This window comes from Chanodichthys erythropterus, chromosome 22 (genome assembly GCF_024489055.1).
Source record: "Chanodichthys erythropterus isolate Z2021 chromosome 22, ASM2448905v1, whole genome shotgun sequence".
NCBI classification, from domain to species: domain Eukaryota; kingdom Metazoa; phylum Chordata; class Actinopteri; order Cypriniformes; family Xenocyprididae; genus Chanodichthys; species Chanodichthys erythropterus.
In genome coordinates this window covers 23,929,782-23,954,524 of record NC_090242.1, presented here as the reverse complement: position 1 = coordinate 23,954,524, position 24,743 = coordinate 23,929,782, and the positions used below count along the sequence as shown (strand labels likewise).

Here is a 24,743-nt window from a genome sequence, read left to right as displayed (position 1 = left end):
TAGCTTCAGTGGGCAACCAGTCTTGGGGAAACCTGCTAGTAATTCCTTGGAAACAGCCTGGGAATTTATAGATTATTTTATTTTCCAGCAGACTAAATATCTGTGCACTGTGACTTTTGTATGTGCTGAATCCAGCAAATCGGACTTTGTGTACAATTTGTTGCCATGTTAATATGTTAAATGTGTGTTGTTTGAGGCTGAAAACAGCTATGGCTCTACCCTCAGAAAAAAAAATAAAAAAAAAATAAATCAGTTGTGGTCAGTAACACAGATTGTGGGATTCGACCAATGTCGCAGCCTACGGCATTGGCAAATGAACAACATTTTGGCAAAGTAACAAAAAGCGAAAGGCTGTGATTTTCTCTTGTCTGCCTCAATTAACTGCCACTGCAAGCTATCTCCTTTTGTTCTCTAAACACCTGAGCCGAGGACACAACAGCCTATTCTACTTTCACAGTGATGAGCAGAATGAGCTAAACCTACTGTGGAAAAATAAAAGAGGCTCTAAACTCTGCTCGGCTCTCACAAGTTTCAATGGCACTGCTGCAGTGTAGTTATTTCCCAAGAGCATCTGAGGAGGCTTTCCCTTGTTGTTCTGGTTTTTGTGTTGGTGTTTAAACTTGTTACCATCCTCTGTTTAAAAGGGGAGAGAGGGGAAAATACAAAAAAACAAAACAAAACCTTCAGAGTTTCGAAACAAAGGATTGGTTCGCGTTCAATAGCAGTTGATCCTCGGCCTCTGAGGACAGCAAAACAACATTTGATGGTGAGCAGCGAGTGGGGAATCTCAAAGAGTCTCAATCTGAGGTTAAATATACATGCGTAGCATAAAGATGCAGACGTTCCTGATATGGAAAGGGAGAAATGACCTAGAAAAAGTGCCTTATTGGGAGGAAGGCATGGGGAAAAACACACAGTGGAGGGGCTGCAGAGAACCTGGCATGAGGCGGAGAATACAAATGGGATGGCAAGCCAAGCCCTGCACTGTCTGACAGTAATGACTGCAGCCCCTCTCCAAGCTTTAATGAAAATGACTTCCAATTTTCTGCTCACTGTATTGATTGTATTTTCTTCTTTATAAAATGAATTTGGGTGGCGTCTCGTCTGCTCGCAGCAGTTCAGTTTGGGTATGTTATGGGGCTTGCTGAATGTAAAAACACCAGAATGGCTTTCATTACATGTGCTCTCATTGAACTAACATTGATAACTTTCTTTAGACACATGTGAAGTGGCCCCCCAAAAATATTTGAACCTTTTTGTACAAATTAAATGTATGATTATCTCTGCATTATATACAATACATCTAATAAAGTGGAATCTGAAAAGAGAGAGAATAAAACTAACTTTCTTAACTTTGAACATATATCTATTGTTTTACAAATGTCATTTTGTGAAAAATTTTGCCAATTTGATATTCCGATATATGTAATGACATTCATAAAGTTTGGCTAAATTGCACAAAATTTTGGGGTCACTGTATATATTTTGGTTTGCTCATGCAAACTGATTATCATGACCCAAACGCATGACCAATAATGATGGAAAAATATGGCAATCGAGCAAATTAATTTCAGGCTTTTTAACAAGTGCCAACCTTCCGCTCTCTCTCTTGAAACCAAAACGGAAGTGACTTAAACTGCAATTCATCGACTGGCCGCTAGAGACAGGCTCCGAAAGTAAGTCAATCAAATAGACCCCCCATGTTAAAATGGCCAACTTTACAGCAGAAAAAGTACAAAAAGCCCTTCATGACAACTTTGAGGGGGGTGATTTTTTTTTATAACTCATTCATTTAAGCCTTAAATTTCTGCATATTTATGGCCGTCCATCAGATTTACTATAATGAAAATGGCTGGAAAATTTCTATGTCTCTTAAAACACCACAAAATCTGACAGCACTGCTTGGATAGTATAACTAAAACAGCTGCACTATTTTGAAAAATATAATTTGGAAGCGGGCTCATTTGTTTGTGAGTTTTACAAAAATGGCGCTCAGATTGCATAATTTCGTGAAGAATGATGAAGGAGAGCAGATCGTTCAGAAGAAATACGATGCAAACAATTAATGCTTTTGTGGACAAAAAGTGCTGTTGGATGTTTTTCATTGGATGCCTATCATGGACATTTTACCCAAGAGCGAAAGATTGGATTCATCTCACGATCGCCATTTCATTACAAAGGTATTTTAATATTACTGTTGCTGTGGCATCTATATCGTAAAACTGACACCGTAGATTGACAGTAAACACTTTGAACTTTCAAAAGTATAATGATGTATAATTTGTAATCTTTATTAATATTTTAGATAGTATCTAAGCTAGACAGATAGCTCCTTAGCCTGAGCTAACTTGGTCATGTTGAGCTAGGCAAGCGTGGTTTCAGCAACTAGGCACCTCAGCTCCACCCACATCCCGCCTCTTTGCCCATTTTCAGTTATCCAGCTCCGCCCACTGTGGCCTTCAAAAATACGGCTGACGTCCATGTTTTATACAGTCTATGTTTTTTACACTCAAAATATTTTCTTCTTGTTAAAATATCTCGGAATGCAGCTTGTTTCAGATCAGGACCAGAATTGTTATATAATTAGGTCTATTGAATGCTTTTATTTTTTTCGATTGTAGAGATGGTAGTCACATGCTTCGCTATGGGTTTTGTTAGAGGGCTGTTCTCATCAGGGTTGAGAGCCCATGACACAAACTGATCCAGATCAGAACAAAGCTTTGAAACGTTGCCAATATAGTCAGAGATAGAACATACAGCAGAGAGATGCAACTTACTCTGGTTTGCCTTTAGCCTGGCAAGTCAATTCCAGATTCTCCCCCTCTCTAATCGGGCCTGAAGGAAACTCCACCACGATCTTGACCTCAGGTTTATCTGTGGAGGAGAAAAGTAAAGCACATCAGCGTCTCGTGCCCCCAGGCTGCATGAAACTTTAAACAGCCTTGGCTTTGTTCAACACTTATTGGATTGTTCTCAGCCATCTGAGTCGACTCTTCAGCATTACCATTGTTTGTTGCAAAATGTGTGCATGCTGTTTTTCTATTAACCTTTAAGAGTCATTTAAACATAATCGATACACCCCGATGTTTGCCATGTATACAGTCAGAAGTCATGACATCACGAATGTCCATATTCAAACTCGTTCCTATGCGCTCTCAGCACTGACCTTTCTGCTCTGTAAGTACTGCCCTTTCTCATATCTATTAAAACGACTGGCCGCTCAATGGTTCTATTCTCCAGTGACTGGCAGCAGGTAGCCTGCTGGCTTTTTGCACCTTGCGTCAGCCTTGCCTCTCAGCCGTAGCTGCTACATTTAGCATGAAATGTGCACTTCTCCTTGGCAAGTCTCAGTTCTTTTCCAATTCAGCTGGGATTAGACTTCCTGCTGTGTTTGTACAGTGCAGCAGGAGGGGTGACATTCAAACTGACGTCGGACACATAACTAACGCTCTCTCACGTAGAAATACCCTGTGTTGCGTGTCTCAAATAACATCGGAGGGTAGGATCTGACATACACATCCATGCGGGCCGGTCACTCGCCCTACATTTGTGTAAACTCCTTGCATAACGGTATAACACCTGTGTGCCAATTTCAGATGTTTAATAAGATTTTTCGGTCTGTCTGGCACTCTAATGACATGATGAAACTTAATGGCAAACAGCTCATGTAAGAAAATCACAGAGACATTTAGGACCCTTGGCATTTAATGGACTTCACAAGGCTGCGGCTTTTGTAGAATGTGTCTAATATCAGGCAAATACTAAATAGGTTCCCTCAGAGAGTGTTTCTACATGGGCATGACAGGCAGAAACAGGAAACGGCAACCTTTGTGTTATACTAAGTGCTAAGTGCAGCAAGGAAATAAAACATAAAAGACACAAAAAATAGAGCATAAATAATGAGAGGCATACTGAGAGGCAAAAAAAAAAGTGTTACTAGCTTTTTATTAGGCATAATGGATCCAAGGAACAACTGTTAGGTGTGCCAAAAGAAAGAAAAAAAAAAAAAAAGCCTGGACAGCTTTTGCCAATAGTAATTATATTATAAGAAATATAGGGCTATTAGTGACTGTACCAGCACCATTAACCCTTTTTGGACTGAACTTGAAATCAAAATGGACCCCATTTACTTTCTCATGCATGTTCTTGGTTTTATTGTGAATGATTAATCTCATTCATCTCATGTCGCAAAGTCAAACCTGTATTATTGACTTTTTTTTGTGGAACACAGAAACTGTTTTTGTTCATACAATGAAAGTCAATGGGTTCCAAAACAACAGTCAATTAGACCCCACTGACTTTTATTGTATGGGAAACAAAGAAAACGCTCTTCAAAATATGTAAAAGAAAAAGTCCTACAGGCTTGGAATGACATGAGAGTGAATAAATGATGACAGATTTTTTTCCTTTTTGAGTGATCTATCCCTTTAACATTCCCAAGATTCATAGGAAGCCGTGGTGAGTTTGCCAAGTCCACCACAGTTATGTAAGTGGACTCCACAGGAGATGCGTGCTCTGAGGTCCCTGCTGCTTCCTTGGAGGTATTCATCCTCTCAAACTGACAGGTTGTAATGCCTGAGCTATGCCTTTCCAGTCCTATGTTCCATTCCAGCACTGGCCCGCATCCAGTCCTCTAGTTTCTCAAAGGAACCCAAATCTAATATTCTCCCTGTAATCCAGCTTGAAGTGGCGTTCCACAGATGCTTATGCGACAGCGTTGTGTGTACGTTCCACGGACATGGGGGAGATATTAGAGCTGCTATCACGTGAATGACATCATTGCATTCACTTTGGCAAGCAACGTGGGTTAAACGGTAGACATGCACTGATAAAAAAACAGTGGGTTTGCAATGTAAATAGTCCGGAGTCATTAGTATGCGTAAATCAGGATAAGCAGCAGACCTTGCGTTGGAGGCGGGTCATGCATAAGGGCCAAGGAATTTACAAAAAATCCACACAGAGAGATGCTGAGTGTCCCTGTGGACTCAATAGGTTAAAAGATTATTTCACTGACACCAAGTCAAAGTCGCCCACAATAACCCACAGATTCCACTCTTTCAATTTCACCGGCTCTTCCGGCACTTTGAATGGACTGGGTGCTGAGTGAACGGTGACTTCACTTTGACCCACAGATTTCACACTTTCTTGAATTTTTTTAAAAGTGCACAAGGAAGAAAAAAAGTGTCTCCTGACAACATTTATCACATTATTTTGGGGCTTTTTGGCGATCGCTAAATTTGTTGAGTGCTTTGCCCGCTTGATGCTTTCCTGTTTGACCTCTTCTATCAACAAAGAGTGATCTGTTGGCCTTCTATCTTTCCAAATTACACCCTGTCAGGGCTAACATTTTTGTGTCCATGATGGACAGCCTGGTCTGAAGTGAGAGAGAGAGAAAAAGAGTGGTCTGCTTGGAAGTTCTGTAAGAGGAATATCCACCTGTTTGTCTCAGCTCTATGGAGACTCCTTCCATTTCTCCCCTTGTCATCTTCAAACTCTTCGCATGAAAGGCTCTGAGTGAAAGTTTCTTGCTTTGAAGCTTCCTCTGCATTAGTTCCTTTCCAAAGCTCTCTCTCTCCTGGGCACACAAGCATTAAATCCACGGAAAGCAGCGCCACCGGCCTCCGGTTTCTCACTAGCTGGTGTGCCGGACAGAAAAGGTCACTCTAATTCTAATAACACAATTATTGACACAAGATATTGTTGTCATTTCTTACCGCCGCCACCACGGAGCATTTAATTTCCCTCAAGCTGCTGAACTGCACAAACTGTTTGCATGGTGTAGCTATCAATATTTCTGGCTTATTTAATATCCACAGCAATGTTTTTCTATTTTCTATTGTAAAAATAAACTCCATTAAAGCTTCCTTCACTCAATGATTTTTAACATTGATTGTTTTCCCAGTTTCAACAGCACAATTTGAAAGAGGAGTGAGCCAGACAATGACTCTTGCACCAGCTCTCCCCAGAGCATGACAAAGGCTGCCTGCGAGCACTAAATCCAGTTAAATAGCATGGACAAATTGGTTTTACATTTTTCTGCTGTAAGTTGGGCACCAAAGCCCTAATATCATGCAGTTTTAGGAGATATGTTGTCTTTGACATATAAAGGTTGGTAAAGCAGCCTTTCCAGTGATCTTCTAAACCCTGTGGCAGGCTAGAATAAAATCAAGAAAAATATGCTTGAGGACCCAAACAAAACATCTTTAAAAATCATATCTGTATCCTTATCTGAGGATGAAGACAATGCCCAAAGCTCTCATACAATCACAGGCAGAATCTCTGTGTCATGGCTGAATTACTAAAGTGCAAAATTCACTCACATTGCACTTAGAAAACAGAATAAAATATAAAATAAATAAACACCATTATCTACTCTAATATGCATTATGACCCTAGAAGGTGTGCTGTGGTATCTGGCACCAAGATGTTAGCCACATATCCTTCAAGTCCTGTAGGTTGCAAGGTGGAGATGCTGTGGATTGAATTTGTTGGTCCATCTGGGGAATTTGGAGGCCAGGGCAACACCTTAAACTCTTTATCATGTTCTTCAAACCACTCCCGAAAAATGTGTGCAGTGTGGTAGGGTACTTTATCCTATTTAAAGAGGCTACTTCCACCAGGGAACACCATTGTCACAAAGGAATGTACCTGGTCTGAAACAATGTTAAGGTACTTGGCACATGCAAATTTACGTCCACATAAATGGCCAGACCCAGGGTTTCCCAGCAGAACATTGCACAGAGCATCACACTCCCTCCACTGGCTTGTTGTCATCCTACAGTGCATCCTGGTGCCATCACTTTCCCAGGTAAACGGTGGGCACATATACAGCCATCCAACGTGATGTAAAAGAAAGCGGGACTCATTAGACCAGACAACCTTCTTCCACTGCTCCAAGGTCCAGTTTTGATGCTCATGTGCCCATTGTAGGTGCTTTAGGTGATGGATAGGGATCTTCATAGGCACTCTGATTGGTTTAAAGCAATCATTAAAGCAGAGTGCAAGTCACTGTGTGTTGTGACACTTTTTTTTTTTTGTGTGTGTGTGTGACTTGTGCCACAATAGAATTTCAGTCGGTTCAGACCTAACCAGGATATCCTTCGTTGCCTTCGTGCATCGATGAGTCTTGGGCACCCAGCACCCTGTTGCTGGTTTGTTGTTTGTCCCTACGCTGACCACTGTTGGTAAATTCTCACCACTGCTGATCAGGACCAACCCACAAGCCTGGCCGTTTCAGAAATACTCTGACCCAGTTGCTTTGCCATAACAATTTGGCCCTTGTCAAAGTCGCTCAGATCTTTATTCCTGCCCATTTCTACTGCATTTAACATATAGATTAAGAGAACTGATTGTTTGTTTACAACATAATCTACCCAGACCTTAAAGGGTTAGGGTCACCCAAAAATAAATTCTGTCATTAGTTACTCACCCTCATGTCGCTGAACACCTGTAAGATCTAATTAAGATATTTTTGATGAAATCCAAGAGCTATCTGTCCTCCAGTAAACTGCGACACAATTACCACTTTCAACTGCTTAGGAGAATGACATGGAAGAGAAGAAATTGTTGAATAAAAACGTTGTTGTGGTCACATTATTTTAACGGTGTCTTTATTACCTTTCTGGGCCTTGAAAGTTGTACAGTAATTATGTCGCAGTCTATCAGAGGACAGATAGCTTATGGATTTGATCAAAAATATCTTAATCTATAATTTGTGTTCCGATGATGAATGAAGGTCTTACAGGTTTGAAGCATGAGGGTGAGTAATTAATGACAGAATTCTCATTTTTGGGTGAACTAACCCTTTAATATGTGGCCTTTTTAGAAGACAATTAACAATATTCGCTTCACCTATGAGTCACCTGTCATAATATTTTGGCTCATCAGTGTATAACTTTAGATATATTTAAATTACTAATATTTAATATTCACATAATAAAATAAACACCTATCCAAAGATATCATGTAAAAAAATAAAATAAAAATAAAATAAAGAAATAAATAAAGAAAGAATATATATATATATATATATATATATATATATATATATATATATATATATATATATATATATATATTTACTTTTTTTATTAGTATTAATTTATATAATTTTAATTTATATTAATCTATATTTTAAATACTGTCATGCTGTCCTCCACTAAAAAACACACATCAAAGATAACACTTCAAATTATTTATTTTCACATAATATAATAATAATATAATATTAACAATGCCAAGGTCATGGGTTCGATCCCAGGGATTGCATATACTCAGATACAAATGTATAGTACAATGCAAAGTCGCTTTGGATAAAAGCATCTGCCACATGCATAAAAAAATGTAAATGTAAAATTGTATATCTAAAATGCTGTCACACTGTACTCCGCTCACTCACATTGTACTTAAAAGAGTAAATAAATCAATAAAAAACACCATTATCTACCCGAAGAGATCTTTTAATTATATATTACTAATACTTAATATTCACATAAAATAATATTTAATTCAATAATATAATATTAAATATTCAATTCAATAATAGTAAATCTATATCACATTGTCCTCTGCTCGCTCTACTGCCAAAAAAAAAAACCTTTATAACAAATACAATATTAAACATCATACTATTATATCACATTTAAAGTGTGGGCTCACTCACATTGCACTTCCAGGTACTTCTGAGCCTGGAAGTCTTTGACCGCTGGATGGTCTACAATGCAAACCACAGGAACCCCATCATCCTCTCTCGTGACCGTAAACCTCAGTGAGCTTGTCACAGTGAACATCCTGTCGTAAGTGTTCTCCACTTTAGACTTGCCTGTGAGAAACACAAACCAATGAGAGACACAGAATTCAAAATTAATCATTTTAATTATCATCTCTATCAAGAAACCGCAGGTGGCTAAATGTATTGAAGGCCACGGTATACGTTACATCCCGTGAGACATATAACAAAGCAGATCCCCTAATGTCTTGCACATATGTGACATATGGCAGCTCACTGTAGCTTATCAATGACATGTGTACAGTAAACGGCCCCCTGCAGCAGCACCTGAAATGTGACCATATGGGAGGGGCCATGTGGCTGAAAAACAGCCCTAAACCGCTTCCTGCCGAGGCTTGTTATGCAGCTGTCACTCATTGGCAACTGTGTGGGCTGTGATGGTGTGTTTGTGCTTTATGAAGTGAGATATAATGGCTGTAGTGGACGCATCTGACCCGCAGCCCTCCTTCAGCAGCATCAAGTGGGCATGAAGAACACAAAAGACTTGAAGTCATTGTGTGGCTCCAGACAATAGCCTCGCAGCACCGCACAGACCTCCATCACTCAATTACTGCTCTGGCCTTGTGGAGAGAAACAGGCGTGGGCGGAAAGAGAGAAAGGAGAAGAGAAGGGCTGAGCGAGAAAGCAAGAGAGAGAGAAACCTATTGTCCTGTTTGTCTGTTTGTAAAGAAAAAAATTCCACTTGACCATTAAAAAATGAATTTGTTGTGGGAGTGACAGACTGAAAGAAAAGAAATCCAAAAAGGTGAGTTTGATGGAGAGTAAACAAATCACACTCTATTATAGGTGAAAAATATCATTTATGCACCACTAACGGCATCAATCAGAAAAGCAAATATTATGACTCTTTTCAAACAGGTTTCCTTTCCCCCACCTTCTGCAGATAGTTTTATTTATGTACATACAATGTTGGACCCCACTGACTTTCATTAAATAAATATAAACAGCTTTTTATTCTTAAAATATATGCTTTTGCTTGGGAAGTTTTAAAAAAACATGACAGATTATATGATTAAAGCATTATCATTTTTGGGAGAACTATCCCTTTAATTTAAGATTGGGAAAAAGTACACTACTGCTCAAAAGTTTGTTTTTTAAAGAAGCCTATATTGCTCTTCAAGGCTGCTTTTTTTATTATCAAAATACAGTATTAAAAAACAAACAAAAATAAAACATTGATTTTGTAAAATATTATGAACATTTAAAATAACTGTTTTCTCTTTGAATATATTTTAAAATGTAATTTATTCCTGTGATGCAAAGCTTAATTTTCATCAGCCGTTACTCTAGGCTTTAGTATCAAATGATCCTTCAGAAATTATTCTAATATGCTGTTCTGATCCTTAAGAAACAGCTCTTGTTATCAATGCTGAAAATAGTTGTTCTGAATCTGCATAATACTTTTGTGGAAACAGTGATACATTTTTTTCAGGATTTTTTTATGAATAGAAAGTAAAAATGCCAACATCAATGTGCATACTGCATACAAATGTCGTTACTTCCACTTTTGACCAAATTAATGTTGTCCTTGCTGAAAAACTATTAATTTCTTTCCGGAAAAAAATTATTTAAAGCAATAGCGTATTTTGACATAAAAATTATGCGCTTGCTCTTTAAATTCTGTATGGTGTAGCTGTCTTATCACAAACAAACAATAAAGACTTTCTTGGTCCGTGATTGCCACTTATATGTGGTTTCCATTATTATTTTACTGTTAATGTGTAGAATACATCTATCTTTTGGCTCTATTATAAATGTTATCAATAACCCACAATGCAAATTTTAACGGAAATCAAATTTTAACGGAAATGGCACTGCTGTGTGAAAATTTGGACATCTCAATACTCCAAATGTATTTTTTTCTGACAATTTCTTGTCTTGAGCATTCATTCTCCCTGCATTCAGCATTATCAGAAAAGAATGAATAGTCAGACAATCATATCTCAAATAAGAGAAGACACAGAGCTCATTGAGAGCCCAGAAGCACGTCTATATTCTCCCTCACAATGCCACAGTCACAGCCGATAAAGAGATAATCACAGGTCAATCACTGTCATTCAGACATTTCTTCATTTCAATAACATCTCCCTTTTTGAAATGCAAAGGAGCTCTGATTAGTCCCGATCTGCAGCGATACAGTGGGCTGAATATCAAAAGAGAACCTGTTCCCTATTGAATTCACCATTTCTTCACTTTTTTTTTTTTTTTTTTTTTTTTGGCTCTGTAATTTGCATCATTTTTCACATTATTCATTACCTTCCAATGGAAAGTCACTCCCTCGAAGATCTGGGGCCAAACGAGTATTTAGCAAACTTCCTTAAAGCCATTAAAAATTCTGAATCAAGCCATTGTGTTTCAGCTAAGCTTAGTTGGCTAATTGAAATGAGATTATATTTTTAAGCAAATGACACAATGAGCAGGCCAACATCGCCTGACAGGGGGAAATTAACAACTTATTGTTTCTCGACGTTCATTCAGCTAGTCTTATGAGACAGGTATGTATCAACAATGGACCAGGATGTAAAACAGAAGCAGTAAACGTGGCACAAAACACGGATAAGACTGGATAGGATGAGTTGGCGTGAGCGAGAGGGAGAGTGAGGCGGTACATCATGAGGGCGGCTGAGTTTACATTCCGGGGCTGTATGGGTGTAACCTTTAAATGATATTTAAAAAAGCCTGATTATCCTAGAGGTAATTAGGCTGAATGATGAGGACATTTAATTAAAAATAAATCCGAAAAGGCGCAGGGGCCAAAAGCAATTTCCAGCCAGTGAGTGCCAGCGTTGCACTGCCTGTGTCAGGAGAGGTGTCCCTCGGTTTCTTCAATCACTTTCACCTCCTCCATTCGAACCGTTTCGCTACAAGAACAGAATATTCATGTCCTGCTGTCCATCTCACTGAGGCAAACTTGTTCTTCTTTAGCGCAACATTTGTCCAACTGTCCAATAATATATTGATGTTACATAAAAACAAAACACCCACTGACAAATGAACAGAACAATGCTTTGTAATAACTGCTGAAACTCCCAGAGGAGAGAAACGGAGACCCCTGACTGAGCTTATCGCTAATTACCAAATGAAAACATCCGTCCAGGACTCCAATTTAGCTGTCTCATTTTGGGTAGCTGTTATTAGGACAGCTTATATGCGGTAATTTGTACATAATACGCAAATTGCCTGTGTCTAGACGACTGCGGGTCAAAGGTACGGCCTCTCACTCATCCTCACGGAGTGATATGGAAAATTAGCTAAGCTTCTGTGAGGACTGTTTAGGTAAACAGATGTTGAAAAGGAGTTGGTGAGTTTATAATTATGACTGTTGTGAAAATTTCACAAGACATTCAAAGACCAATAAACTTTGGACTAAAGTATGCAGAGAAGGGGTATGTCAAATGATACATGTACACACTATCAAAAGTTTGTAATATATTTGTGCCTATGTAAGAACTGAGTACATAACTAAAATGTATAAATGAATAAATAATAAATATATGGGTAGGGAAGTTTAAAAAATATATATACACATATACACGCAATTAGATTTTTAAGATAATAGCTATTAACTTTTTAAATATATTTTAAAATGTAATTTATTCTTGCCATGGTGAAGCTGAATTTTCAGCTGCCATTACTCCACTCTTAAGTGTCACGTGATCAGTATTGAGGAAAGTTACTTTTAAAAGTAATGAGTTACAATATTGTGTTACTCCCTGATGCATTGCGTTACTTAGTAACTTTTTATTGAAAGTAATCCATTACATTACTTTTGCATTACTTTCTCTCACCTGGGCTGGACTTGCTTGTTTGCTTTTTTAATAACAAAAAAGTTAAATTTTGGCGAATGTAAAGGCCCCTTTTAAACCAAAAGTGAAATGAATAAGCCTAAAGCTGAAATGAAATGCAAATTCACGCCTGTACAGTAGAGGGCGCAGCTCAAACAAACCTTTCAGCTGTGCAGCCATTCTGGATTGCAGAAGAATAGGATACAGGAGAAGAAAGTTCAACACTCTTACTTCAGCAACAAAAAAAAAAAAAAACAAAAAAAAATGAAACATATGTAATGTTTATCTAAAGTCATTTTTGCTTATTTGTTTGATTGAATTGGATCATCGAAGGTCAGCACCAAAGACACTGGTTAATAGAGTGAGATTAAATACATGAAGTATATTTGTGTAATTTAACATTTAATTACCACAGGTTTGTGTAATATTCAGTTTTTATACTGAATACTGAATCTGTTTTTGCAAGTGAGATGAGTAAACTGATCACATTTAGTCTAGAACTACAATACCCATCATATTTACACAGTGCACACAACACCTCCACATTTCTCTCAACCGCGGGACAGGAGAGCTTTAAGTCTATTAATGGGAAAACAAAGTAACTTGCATTACTTATTTGAAAAAGTAACTGAGATATTTTGTTTTAAATTACTTAACTTGCGTTACTTGTAATGCATTACCCCCAACACTGAACGTGATCCTTCAGAAATCATTCTAATATGCTGATATTATTATCAATGTTGAAAAAGATAGGGCTGCTTAATCTTCTGCTTAACAGTTTGATTAATCGAAACTGCAAAACATAATTTATTAAAATGGAAATCTTTTATGCTATGTTATAAATGTCTTTACTGTCACTTTTGAACAATTTAATGTGTCCAATAATATCAATTTATTAAAAAAAAAAAAAAAAAAAAAAAAACTGAACCCAAACTTTTGAACAGTAGTGTACATTAACTAATGAACTGCTAAGCATTATATAAATGTAACAATTTATGTTGCTAGTTGCTAGTAATGAATGTTGTTATACAGTGTTTTTAATTTAAGCATCACATTTCAATATATAAAATGATCAGAGGAAAGTGCACCAGGGAAAATTCGAGCTGTGTTTTGCAAGGCAGAGAGAAAACCTGGTTTATTTGTGTGTACACAATGTGACTTGACCCACCCTGTAGCTCTTTGTCTCCTTTCATCCATCTGATCGTTGCGGCAGGTTTGCTGCCCATGGAGGTGCAGGTTATCTCCGTCTCGTTGCCCTCGCTGACGATGTCCTCACGGGACTCTATGATTGGGTTTCCTGGTGGGACTGAGAGAGGACAGACAGATTTTACAAGGCGGCCTGTAAATCAAGCACCACTACATTCACATTTAGCAGAGGGTGCATTCATGGGCCTAACACTGAGGGATGGACACATCATAGGATATGAAGGGGTGAGTGTATTCATTCTCTTTTATGATACCCAGATAAAGTGTATACTGTGATGAATCAGGGGTGACTACAACGCAATAGTGACGGAAAATCTTGTGCTACAGAAAGCAACTCAAACAGATGACTAGAATAAATCTACTAGAACATTCTACACTGACCTGGATAATTAAGAATGTTCACAGGCATAACGTAACAAGGATACAACCTACAACACAGTGTTCTAACCAGACATGACGTGACGCAATAAATGTATCTTTTCAATGTTAATCAGAGTTTTTATCCTAACCAGCCGCGACAGAAAAGGTTTCTATTTTTGCAGCACCGTTGTTGGAACAACAACATGCAAATTATTACAATGATAATCTCAGGTAATGATTATGTGATTTATTTAATATTAAAAGGGTCTAACGTGAGTTTGAATATCATTTTGTGTGACCTAACTTCCAAAGCGACAGTGGATAATTCACTATAGATATTGAAAATAAAAGAATTATTCATTTCGTTGTGAGTGCAGAGACTCCGCCCACACTTTCTTCTGATTGGCTGTGATGTTTGATTGATTTTGTCGCGTCATGTACGCGTGTCGCTTTTCGCTGGAATCTTGTTGCACTGCTCCTGGTTAGGATACAGTGTAAAGCATCTATAGGGTTCTGATTCATATAGGTGCTTAGTTGGATGGACTTGCTCTTATTCAGTGGTCCTTACTTCCAGGAGGTTTACGACGTCTAAAACGATAACTTGAAAAGGTCACAACATTCTAGCTATTTGGTGTAAATGTGCTGCATTTTATGGACAGGGTAATTTAGTAGTAGAGGTTTCTTGTTCTCCTTGAGCAGCAGGGTTCCATTCAAGCATTCAGCTTCAGCTTGGGCGTCTGAAGTTCTGGAACCAGCCACTCAACTGCATTCAGCGAGCTCTCTACAATCCCGCTCCCTCAATATCCACCCCCCACTAAACTCAGCTCTCAAAACAGAATAATCACTTTTAAGTGTGGGTGATTCTTCCATGCAGTTATGTCAAGACGCAGAACGCAGCAAAGCGTTCGCATGTACACAAAGAGTCACAGGCACAAACACATAAACAATAATTCCGCTGAATGGCCCCACCATGCAGCTGAGTCCTCAAAGGAAGTAGCAGGTGAAGTGTTTGTTGAGTTTTTAGAGAGCTTTCAGGAGCCCCTCCAAAAAGCAATGAAAGTATGTGTGTGTGTGTGTGTGTGTGTGTGTGTGTGTCTGTTGAGCACTGGCTCCATTCTCCATTCTGAAATATGAATGACTCAACGTTCAGGATCTGGCTTGGCCGCATCTCAGGCCTTCTGTTCGGTGAAGATGAATGGCTATATCTTGATTCTACACTGCTGCAGCATCTCATAAAAGCTGCTCCACTCTAGTGATTGATCATAAAAGGATTCCTCAGGAAACAAAGAAGCCCTGCATGTGTGTATCTGTGGGTGTTTGTTTATGCGGCAAGTGCCTTATGGCAAATCTGGCAGTCAAAACAAAAGGTTCAGTTTGTCTAGTCCGGTGGTTCTCAACCTTGGGACATATATTATATTATATATATATATATATGACCTGTGCTGGCAAAATGAGTTGGAATGTGCATGGCCTAATTTTGAGCTACAGACAAAACAAATGAAAAATGTCAATGTTGGTTGAAATTGAGGTTTTCACAAAAATTAGTTCATTAATCCCTTGTCTAGCGATCCCAATTCTCCAAATACCAATTAAACATCTAAAAGTATCTTTATTTGTACATTTTCTGAGAGGAGTACCTTTCCTTTGACCATGAAAAATACTGTTTTTATGGGAAATCTGATGATCAAAACAAAAGATTCAGTTTGTCTAGTCCGGTGGTTCTCCACCTTGGGGGTCGTTGAGATATACTGTATGTATATATATATATATATATATATATATATATATATATATATATATATATATATATATATATATATATATATATATATATATATGTGACCCGTGCTAGCAAAATGAGTAGCAATGAGCAAATTTTCAAAAAATAGTTATTGTTAATCCTTCATTCATTATTATTATGATGTATGATTTGTTGGAATCTGACAAAAAATGACTGAGCTACAACTGTTTGAAGTTGATAGTGTCAGCAAAATCAATTTTGAGAAAACTCGAGTTAAAGTTTCCTGTAGTTGGCAAAACAAAATCATCTAGCAATAATACCTTAAAATCCCTGGTAATACCACCAAATTTGACACAAACCAAATCAAAACCCATATATAAATATAAATATATAATTGAACCACTGCAGTCACGTTGACTGTTTTAATCATGTCTTTATTAATTAATGGCATGTCTAAATAAATTAATGACAGAAATTTCATTTTTGAGTGAAATAACCATTTAACCAAACGTTCACTTAAAGGTACCCTAGAATCTCCATTTCACAAGATAGTACAAGTAATATAAGTCTAAGGTGTCCCCTGAATGTGTCTGAAGTTTCAGCTCAAAATACCCCATAGTTTTTTTATTATACCATGTTTTAACTGCCTATTTTGGGGTGGGATTAAAAATACCACGATTTTTGGGTGTATACTTTTAAATGCTCGTGCTCCCCGCTCCCAAGCTCACGACTGCCTTAAATATTGCATAAACACTACAGAAGTTCACAATATAACTCTCAAAATGGATCTTTACAAACTGTTCATGATGCAGCATATCAGATCATGCAAGTATGGCATGTATTTTGTGGAAGTTTGCTAAAATTCGATTCTGAATGAGTTTGATGGCTAACGGGGATAAAGCTAACATTACACACAGTTGGAGAGATTTATAAAAATGAAGATGCGCTTATGAATGATACAGACTACACGGGTTTTCAGGTTAAAATGAAAATAATGACATGGCTCTGGTCTTCATGAATACAGTAAGAATCAATGGTAACTTTAACCACATTTAACAGTACATTAGCAACATGCTAATGAAACATTTAGAAAGGCAACTTACAAAATCACTAAATATATCATGATATCATGGATCATGGATCATGAACAGTTATTATGGATCCATCTGCCATTTTTCGCTATTGTTCTTGCATGGTGGCTTCACAATTCACAGAGCGTCTGATGATTCGGCTGTGCAGCTCCACGACATTGCCTGCCTAGATCATGGGCTGGCATATGCAAATGTTGGGGCGTACATATTAATGAGCCTGACTGTTGCGTCACAGTCAGTGTTATGTTGAGATTCGCCTGTTTTTCAGTGGTCTTTTGCACGAACGAGTTTTACATAAGGAGGAGGAAACAATGGTGTTTGATACTCTCTGTATGTCATTTCCATGTACTAAACTATGCCACAGTAAATTCAATTTTCAATTCTATGGAAAATTTAAGACCAAACGGATAATGTTTGCATGAATACTCACCAAGACAGATATTTTGAAATACTGTAATTCTGTGTATATGTGTAAATCGGGATTGCGCACTGTCTGAGGTGTCTTTGTGCATGTGCTTCGGATGTGTCAGTCAGCGCGAGTAAGATCGATTCATCAGTCTGAGTTTGAAAACTTCAAACTCCATTGGCTCAGACTCATGCCATTGAGAATTCGCTATGAATATTCACAAAGTTCGAATGCTGCACTTTACAACAATATCAAAAATGTGCTGAGGGAAGCACCAGTAGTCGAGAAGTGAGGCATTTTTCATGGTCAAAGGTAAAGATACTTTTGAATGTTTAATTGGTATTTGGAGCATTGAGATCGCTAGAGGAGAACTTAATGAACTATTTTTTGTGAAAACCTCAATTTCGACCAAAATTTACACTTTTCACTTGTTTTGCCTGTAGCTCGAAATTAGCCTGTGCGTATTCCGACTCATTTTGCCAGCACAGGCCACATGTATATCATATTGTATATGATTTATCTATTAATATTTTGTGTAGATGTGTGCATGGGTGTTCATACTTAGCACAGTGATGTCGGCGTAGGCTTCCTGTGGGGGGTCTGTATAGAGCTGGCACACGTATCTTCCCTCATCTGAGAGAGACACGTTGGATAACGACACACGCAGCTCGTTGTCTGAGAAATTGACCAGCTGGAATCGAGCATCTTTCAGGGCTGGAGGGTCGATAGAGAAAGACAGCAGATGTTAGAATGAAAAGTCACATCTTCACACTCCACTTCCATTGCAAGCAACAATAGAAACATGTAGGAGATAATTAGCAGCATTTTTCCCATTTGAAGTCTAGATTGTTTTTCCACTGAGGCAAATGAAGGCAGCCATATGCTTCTTTTAAGCTATTGCTTATAACTGCTACCAGGGGAGTGTAGCAAACGTGCAGGCTACAATATATTCTTCAGATTAGTTAAAAGGTGCTCCATGGGAATAACCAAAATGATTGAGATTGCTTCACACTCGCGCATCTATTTCTAGTATCGCCCGACCTGAGCATTGTTTCACTGGGGTTTGAATCGGGGACAGTATCCATGGGACATGCCATGCTAGACCACCGTGACACCTAAGTGCCTTTTCATTTTAACACCTAAGAGAAAAAAGGTCTTGCTTTGTGGTGAGCATGTACATTACGTGAGTGCTTCATGAGCACTTTTGTCTCTGTGGACTTTTAGCAAGTATGTTCCATTAAAATACACTCATTTTGTCAACCAACTATGTCCAACAGTGGATACATGCAAATGGTGTTATTAGTTTGATATTTCAGCATTACATTTTTACACTACAGTAACACTTCTGTGTGATAGGACCACATGAAAACCTTTGCTCCCCACATTCATCAATGTGCCATGACCCTGATGCCAGTTCACCAGTTGTCCTTCCTTGTACCACTTTTGGTTGGTACTAAGGCTACGTTTACACGTGGGTGGCTATTTTCATAAATGGACATTTCAACCTCTCTGGTTTCAAAAATAACATTGTGCACAAATGTCAGTTTTCAGAAAAGTGTTCATTTACACGTACCCGTGTATATATGCCATCAAGAGCATGCCAAACCTGTAGGTGGTGGTGTAACAAGAAGCTCAAGCCCACGTAAGCCAATCAGAAACCCGAAGATAGCAACGAATAATACGAGAAGAGTTTGCACCAACATAAACGCATAAATAGCAACAAATAACAACATAAATAGCAACGAATACCATAAACATAAATGCAACTGCTACTCTGAAAGCTTCCATGATCACATGTAAACATAGGTCGCATTTTTGACGTAGGTGCGAGCTCTGGCGCATACTGTGGCTGTTGGCTGCCTAAACACCCGTTTTAATCTCAGTTTACAAACAAACGTGCAAACGAAGATTTTCAAAATCTCCACTCTGGCCGGAGTTTTTAGAAAGACTCGTTTTCAGAGGCAAATTCTCTGTTTGCGTGTAAACGAAGGGTGCAAACGATGGAAAAGTCTCAGTTTTTCAAAATAACCATGTACGTGTAAATGGGGTCTAAGTCATACTGAGAAAACCCTACATGACTTGCCATTTTGGAGATACTCTGACAGTTGTCAAAGCTAGCCATCAATATTTGGCCCTTGTCAAAGTCACTCAACTGTTTTAGCTTCCCCATTTTTCATGTTTCCAACCCGTGGTGAAGCTATGGGTGGGCCCAGGGCATGGGCCCATCCACTTTGAACTATGGCCCACCCAATCAAAAGTTGGTCATTTTCCAATTATATGTATGAAATTATGTAATAAACAATAATAATTATAATTAATGTCTTATCATGCTATAACTTTAGTTAAAAGAATGATTAAATTCAAGTTTCCATGGTCAACTGTAGGTGATTTCCTAGTTTTTCCGCTCCCTATAGGTGCATATTATATGCTTGTCAAAATGAAACATAAAATAGGCTGCTTGTAATAGTAAGAGTTGTGCATTTGTGGAGTTGAATTTGAAAATGGCAAAGCAAATATCAATTAGATAATACTTTAAAATGTCTAAATTTGATATCCCAATTATACTGCTGCAAGAAACCAAGTCTAGCAGTGAATCCAGGCGATTCCTTTAGTGCAAACTGACAGACATGTGATTATGATGAGTTCATCTACGTTTTTAAACAGACAATCCGTCGTCTCAGAATAATACTGCAGGGGGACATGTAAAGGTAAATACAAACATTTTCTCAATGTTTATAGTTAAAAAAGCCAAACAAACAAAACAATGTTCATAACTTTTTTTAAAGTGCATGACAAACAATAAAATGGCTCTTTTATTGTGTTTTGTCATCCACTGTAAAAAATGAAATGATCAATAAGTCATGGCAACATATGTTTTTTACATTAACTCAAAATAATTTAAGCAATTTCTACTTTCTTTCATTAGTTATACAAGACTCAGTTTGATTTTTATGTTCGTTTTGATACATTTTAAGTTAAAATGACTTTTTACAGCAAATAGAATTATACTTAAAGCAGCAACAGAAACAGAAGTTTTTAAGTTGAAATAAGTAGAAACAGTGTTGTACAGTGTAGTTTTTTTTAATATATATATAAAATTTATTTATTTGGTAATTTGGCATACAGTTTTCATACTTTACGCTTTTCCCAACCTGTTTTACTTTCTGGCCTCATCTCTGCTTCCAGCACATGAAATGATATATTATATATATATATATATATATATATATATATATATATATATATATATATATATATATATATATATATATATATATTATATATATATATATATATATATATATATATACACACACTGTATATATCAGTTTAAAGCGGATCAAGTTTCAACGCGACTGAGAATCTCAAGCCGATCCTGACTTACGGTTCTTTCTCCTAATTACGTGGAGGAACAGAATTCTTTCGTCCCAGAATAATGAGGAGTCCATTAGGGCTTGCTTTGCCTGTGTGGGAGGCTAAGCGTGAAAAGTAAATGGTGCTAAGGGTGAGAGAGTGAGAGAGAGAGCGAGAGAGAGAGAGAGAGAGAAAGAGAGAGGACATGAGATGAGATGAAAGGCTACCGGCAACCCCCACCCGCCCCCTACTCGCGGATAAATTCCAGGCCGATCGACAGACCATTTACGACACCGAGAGCACTCGCGCATGCGTTTGTTCTTGTCTGCAACAGCCGAGTTCAAAGGAGCACAAAAAGAGGACCATGAATAAATAAATAAAGAAATAAATAAAAGGGGAAATAAATAAAGAAATAATCGGGCATCATTAGAGATTTTTGAGGCGATGGGATCATGAAAGCAGGCCCTGATGGCGCGGGGTGTTGATTGTTCTTGGATCCAGCTGGTTAGCCATGCTCTTTCGCTTTCATTCAAAAGAAAAAATATCCAGAGAGCTACAGAGATAGAGAGAGAGAGAGAGAGAGAGAGAGTGTGGAAAAACATATTGCTTTACAAGAGTAGCAGTCTCTCTGTACATACCGAAAAAAGGAAAAAGATCTTCACCATTCTCTATTAAGAACGGCTTTCTTATACTTCCATTTTCCTGCGTGAGCCCCCTCAAGCCCCCTGTCCGAAGCTGCCGCTGCTATTTGCAGCGTGGGAGATGCCGAGCTCCCTCTCTCAGTCCATTTCTCTCACAGATCACCACACAACGCATGTGGAGGCCACGCAGGAAGACCCAGCTGCCAAGGCAACGCATTTCTCACCTTTGATCATGATGTCAGGGCGGCGGTAAGCTCAGAGCCAAAATACAAATAAATAAAACATTAAGCACATGTAGCTTTAACATCTATATTCCACTGAACACAAGTGTGCGCACAGTTTATTCAGGTACATGTCTGAGCTTGGAAGTAATCAAGTCACAGGCTTCCAAAATGCAGCGCTATGATCTCTAGCAGCCATTGTGGTGGTCTTTGTTTTGAAACACCAAGCAGCGCGCCTTTTATGTAGCCGCCGCGTAATGTGTGACTAATTAGAGCGGCCAGCTTGAAAGCGGGAATGTGGCTGTCAAGGGGAGGGCAGGCAGAAGCCAATGATTTAATTCAATTTATTGATTGGGGAAATGTGAGGATTAAAATAAACCGATAAGGAGCAAGAAGCCAAACCGGTTAATAATCTATTGTGACTGTGCGTCAGGTGGAGAGACAGCAATAATTAGAGCATTATGAAAACATGAATAAGTGCGATGTCAGCTCTAATTGGGAAAAGAGAGGGCAAACAACTAGGGAGCCCATATCAGTGAGGCGAATAAAGGCGGGTAAGCATTGGGGGTAAAGAACACCCTTTCATTCCAGTGAAAAATTGAGAAAAGTCAGATATAACAGACTGTCTTCACCGGTATGTGGGTCAAAGAAAAGTAAGAGTGACCATGACAAAGAAAAGGCAAATTAAAAAAATAATAATAATAATAAATAAATAAATAAATTTAATGTCATGTGGTGTAACCAAGTAAACCAAGTTTTTAATATGTGTTTTATATTTTACTAATTTTTTCAATTGGTATTCAATGAGGGAAAATATAAGTACCAATAAGGAAGTAAAAAGTGTCTTTCAAGACATTAGTCAGTCATTTTAGAGATTTGGCGAAATTGGAAAAAAACTGGACCTGACAATTGAATTGACTTGTTTGTCCATTTTAAGGTCACTATCAATGATAAAACCCAAGTTTTTAACATATGATTTAATGTCAGGTTCGAGATGAGTGAGCTTGGCTTTTAAAGTAGCTGAAGTGGATGCTGGACAAAAAACAATAATCCCAGTCTTCGATTCATTGAGATACAGGACATTTAGAGACATCCAGTTCGCTAGGTATTTCAAACAGGCTGCCAATGTCTCAAAATCGCTTGTGTCTCCTTTTGTTTTTTTAATGATAAGTAAATTTGGATATCGTCTGCAAAAAAAAAATGGAATGAAACTCCATGTTTTCTGAAAATATTACCAAGCGGGAGCATATAGAGGGAAAATAAAATGGGAGCAAGTATGGAGCCTTGTGGGACACCAAAGGTAAGCTTTGCTATGGATGAGGTACAGTTTACAATATTAACTGTATAGATACTGAACTGTATATAAGATGTAAACCATTTAAGAACATTACCCTGTAGGCTCAGATAGTGGTCTAAGTGGGAAATAAGAGTAGAGTGATTAACTGTATCGAATGCTGCTGTTAGGTCCAAAAGTGCTAAAACCAGAATCTGTACAAATCAATATATCATTACATACTTTAAGAAGAGCTGTTTCGGTACTATGGCATGCTCTAAAGCTTGAAATGTATTCAAAATATAGTTCATCAAAACCTTTCTTCAAAGCTGTCCTAAAATCTTTTTCTTAGGACAACTTTGATGAACTTCTTTGATCCACTTCAAATGTTGACTACTGTAGATTACTATTTAGTATTATTTGGTACTCTTTGGTTGAAAGGGAAAGATCAGTGACATCACTTAAAAAGAAAGTTGCAGGTGTTTGGATAATGTGCACCAATTATTCATTCCCAATAAAACCAAGAAAAAGGTAAACAGTTTTTTTTAATTTTTGTTTTGTTAACTTAAGTGAGAAAAGTGCACAAACAGGCAGTTGTAAAAATTAATATGCCTTCAGGACATTCAGACATCATTTACATACTCGTCCTAGTTTATTTTTATTTTTTAGAAAAAGAGGAGTCGGAAAACCTTGAAAAAAATCAGCGCTTTGTGACCCAAATAATAACAGCATGTCTGACTGAGTACATGCCCTTTGCTGCTTGCTGCAGCATTTTCGGACACAGCGCCGGACATGGTGACAGCGAGAGCTCGCGGGGCCCCATGAGGTTGTCCCACCACCGTGAGAGGGAACGTTTCTGTCGGCCAGCTACATCCAGTGCGCTGTGGGAGTGGTGGAGAATGAAGCTCAGCGTGGTTTCCAGTCCCTTCTGAGGGCATGCTGCCCAGTAAACCAGCTTCTCTGCCTGACAAAACCCTTTAAAGCTTATCACCCTGAAAAAAGCATGGACAAATGCTTTTTCATTCTGTGTTCCTTTTTTGCTTTTTGAAACCGTCTTTCATTTGCTGGGGATTTTTACAAGGCTTTAACCTGTATTATGTTCTCAGACTTTCATTTGGGCAGAGGGCATTGGGGAAAGGTGATGCTGGTCTCCGTTCGTTGTTTTAATTCTCGTCACAATGAGTGTGTCGTAACACATGAGGACAGGCATAAATAAAACGGGCAGCATATGCCATACAGGAATCTGAAACGCTCAGGAAGTAAAAAAAGAGAAAAGATTACATGCAGCAAGGACAAAAAGACAATACGAAATAACACTGTCACAGCTTTGTGTCCTCTCAGCATGACATTTCAGAGAAAATAGAAGACTTGAAATATCATGGTAGCCCACATGCACTGCTGCATAGCGATTTCTGCGAATAAACCTGAAATCTGTCCTACCTTATCTCAAAAGATGACATAAAGAGACATACTCGTCATTAGAGAACATTTAAGGCCCTTTTACATGACTTGTGGCAACGTTCAAACTCACTGAACTCAATGGAGTGTAGTCAGCACTCAAAACTAAACATTTTAAGATCAAACTATAGGAACTTAGACCTTTGATGGCCAGTGAACGTCAGACAATGTGTATGACACACAGAATGTCCTATCTGTGCAGTGACAGGTCCAACAATTTTACCTCACTAATGACGTTTTAGAGTACAAAGCAACAGGGAATTACACATCTCCCCATCTTTCACCCAGTATCCTTGTAAATCGGCCTTCTATGACACTATCTGAAACGTCTTTCATGTGGAGGTCAAAGCGCATTGTAGTAACTTTAAAGCCCTGAAGTGAGTCATCTGAAATGGACTTTGCTCAATAAATATAATAAA

The 24,743-nt window shown here is 38.1% G+C and overlaps 1 protein-coding gene across 2 annotated transcripts in view; it reads right to left on the bottom strand.

The window, feature by feature from the left end:
- The window catches only part of cadm1a (cell adhesion molecule 1a), a 301,183-nt gene that overhangs the window by 50,927 nt on the left and 225,513 nt on the right, over nt 1-24,743 (bottom strand). For both annotated transcript variants that reach the window (XM_067376107.1, XM_067376108.1), the window contains exons 4-7: nt 17,939-18,091; nt 13,742-13,879; nt 8,663-8,821; nt 2,778-2,874 (exon numbers count right to left, since the gene is read on the bottom strand). In XM_067376107.1, coding sequence (XP_067232208.1) covers nt 2,778-2,874; nt 8,663-8,821; nt 13,742-13,879; nt 17,939-18,091 — 547 coding nt within the window. The remainder of the gene's footprint in view (nt 1-2,777; nt 2,875-8,662; nt 8,822-13,741; nt 13,880-17,938; nt 18,092-24,743) is intronic.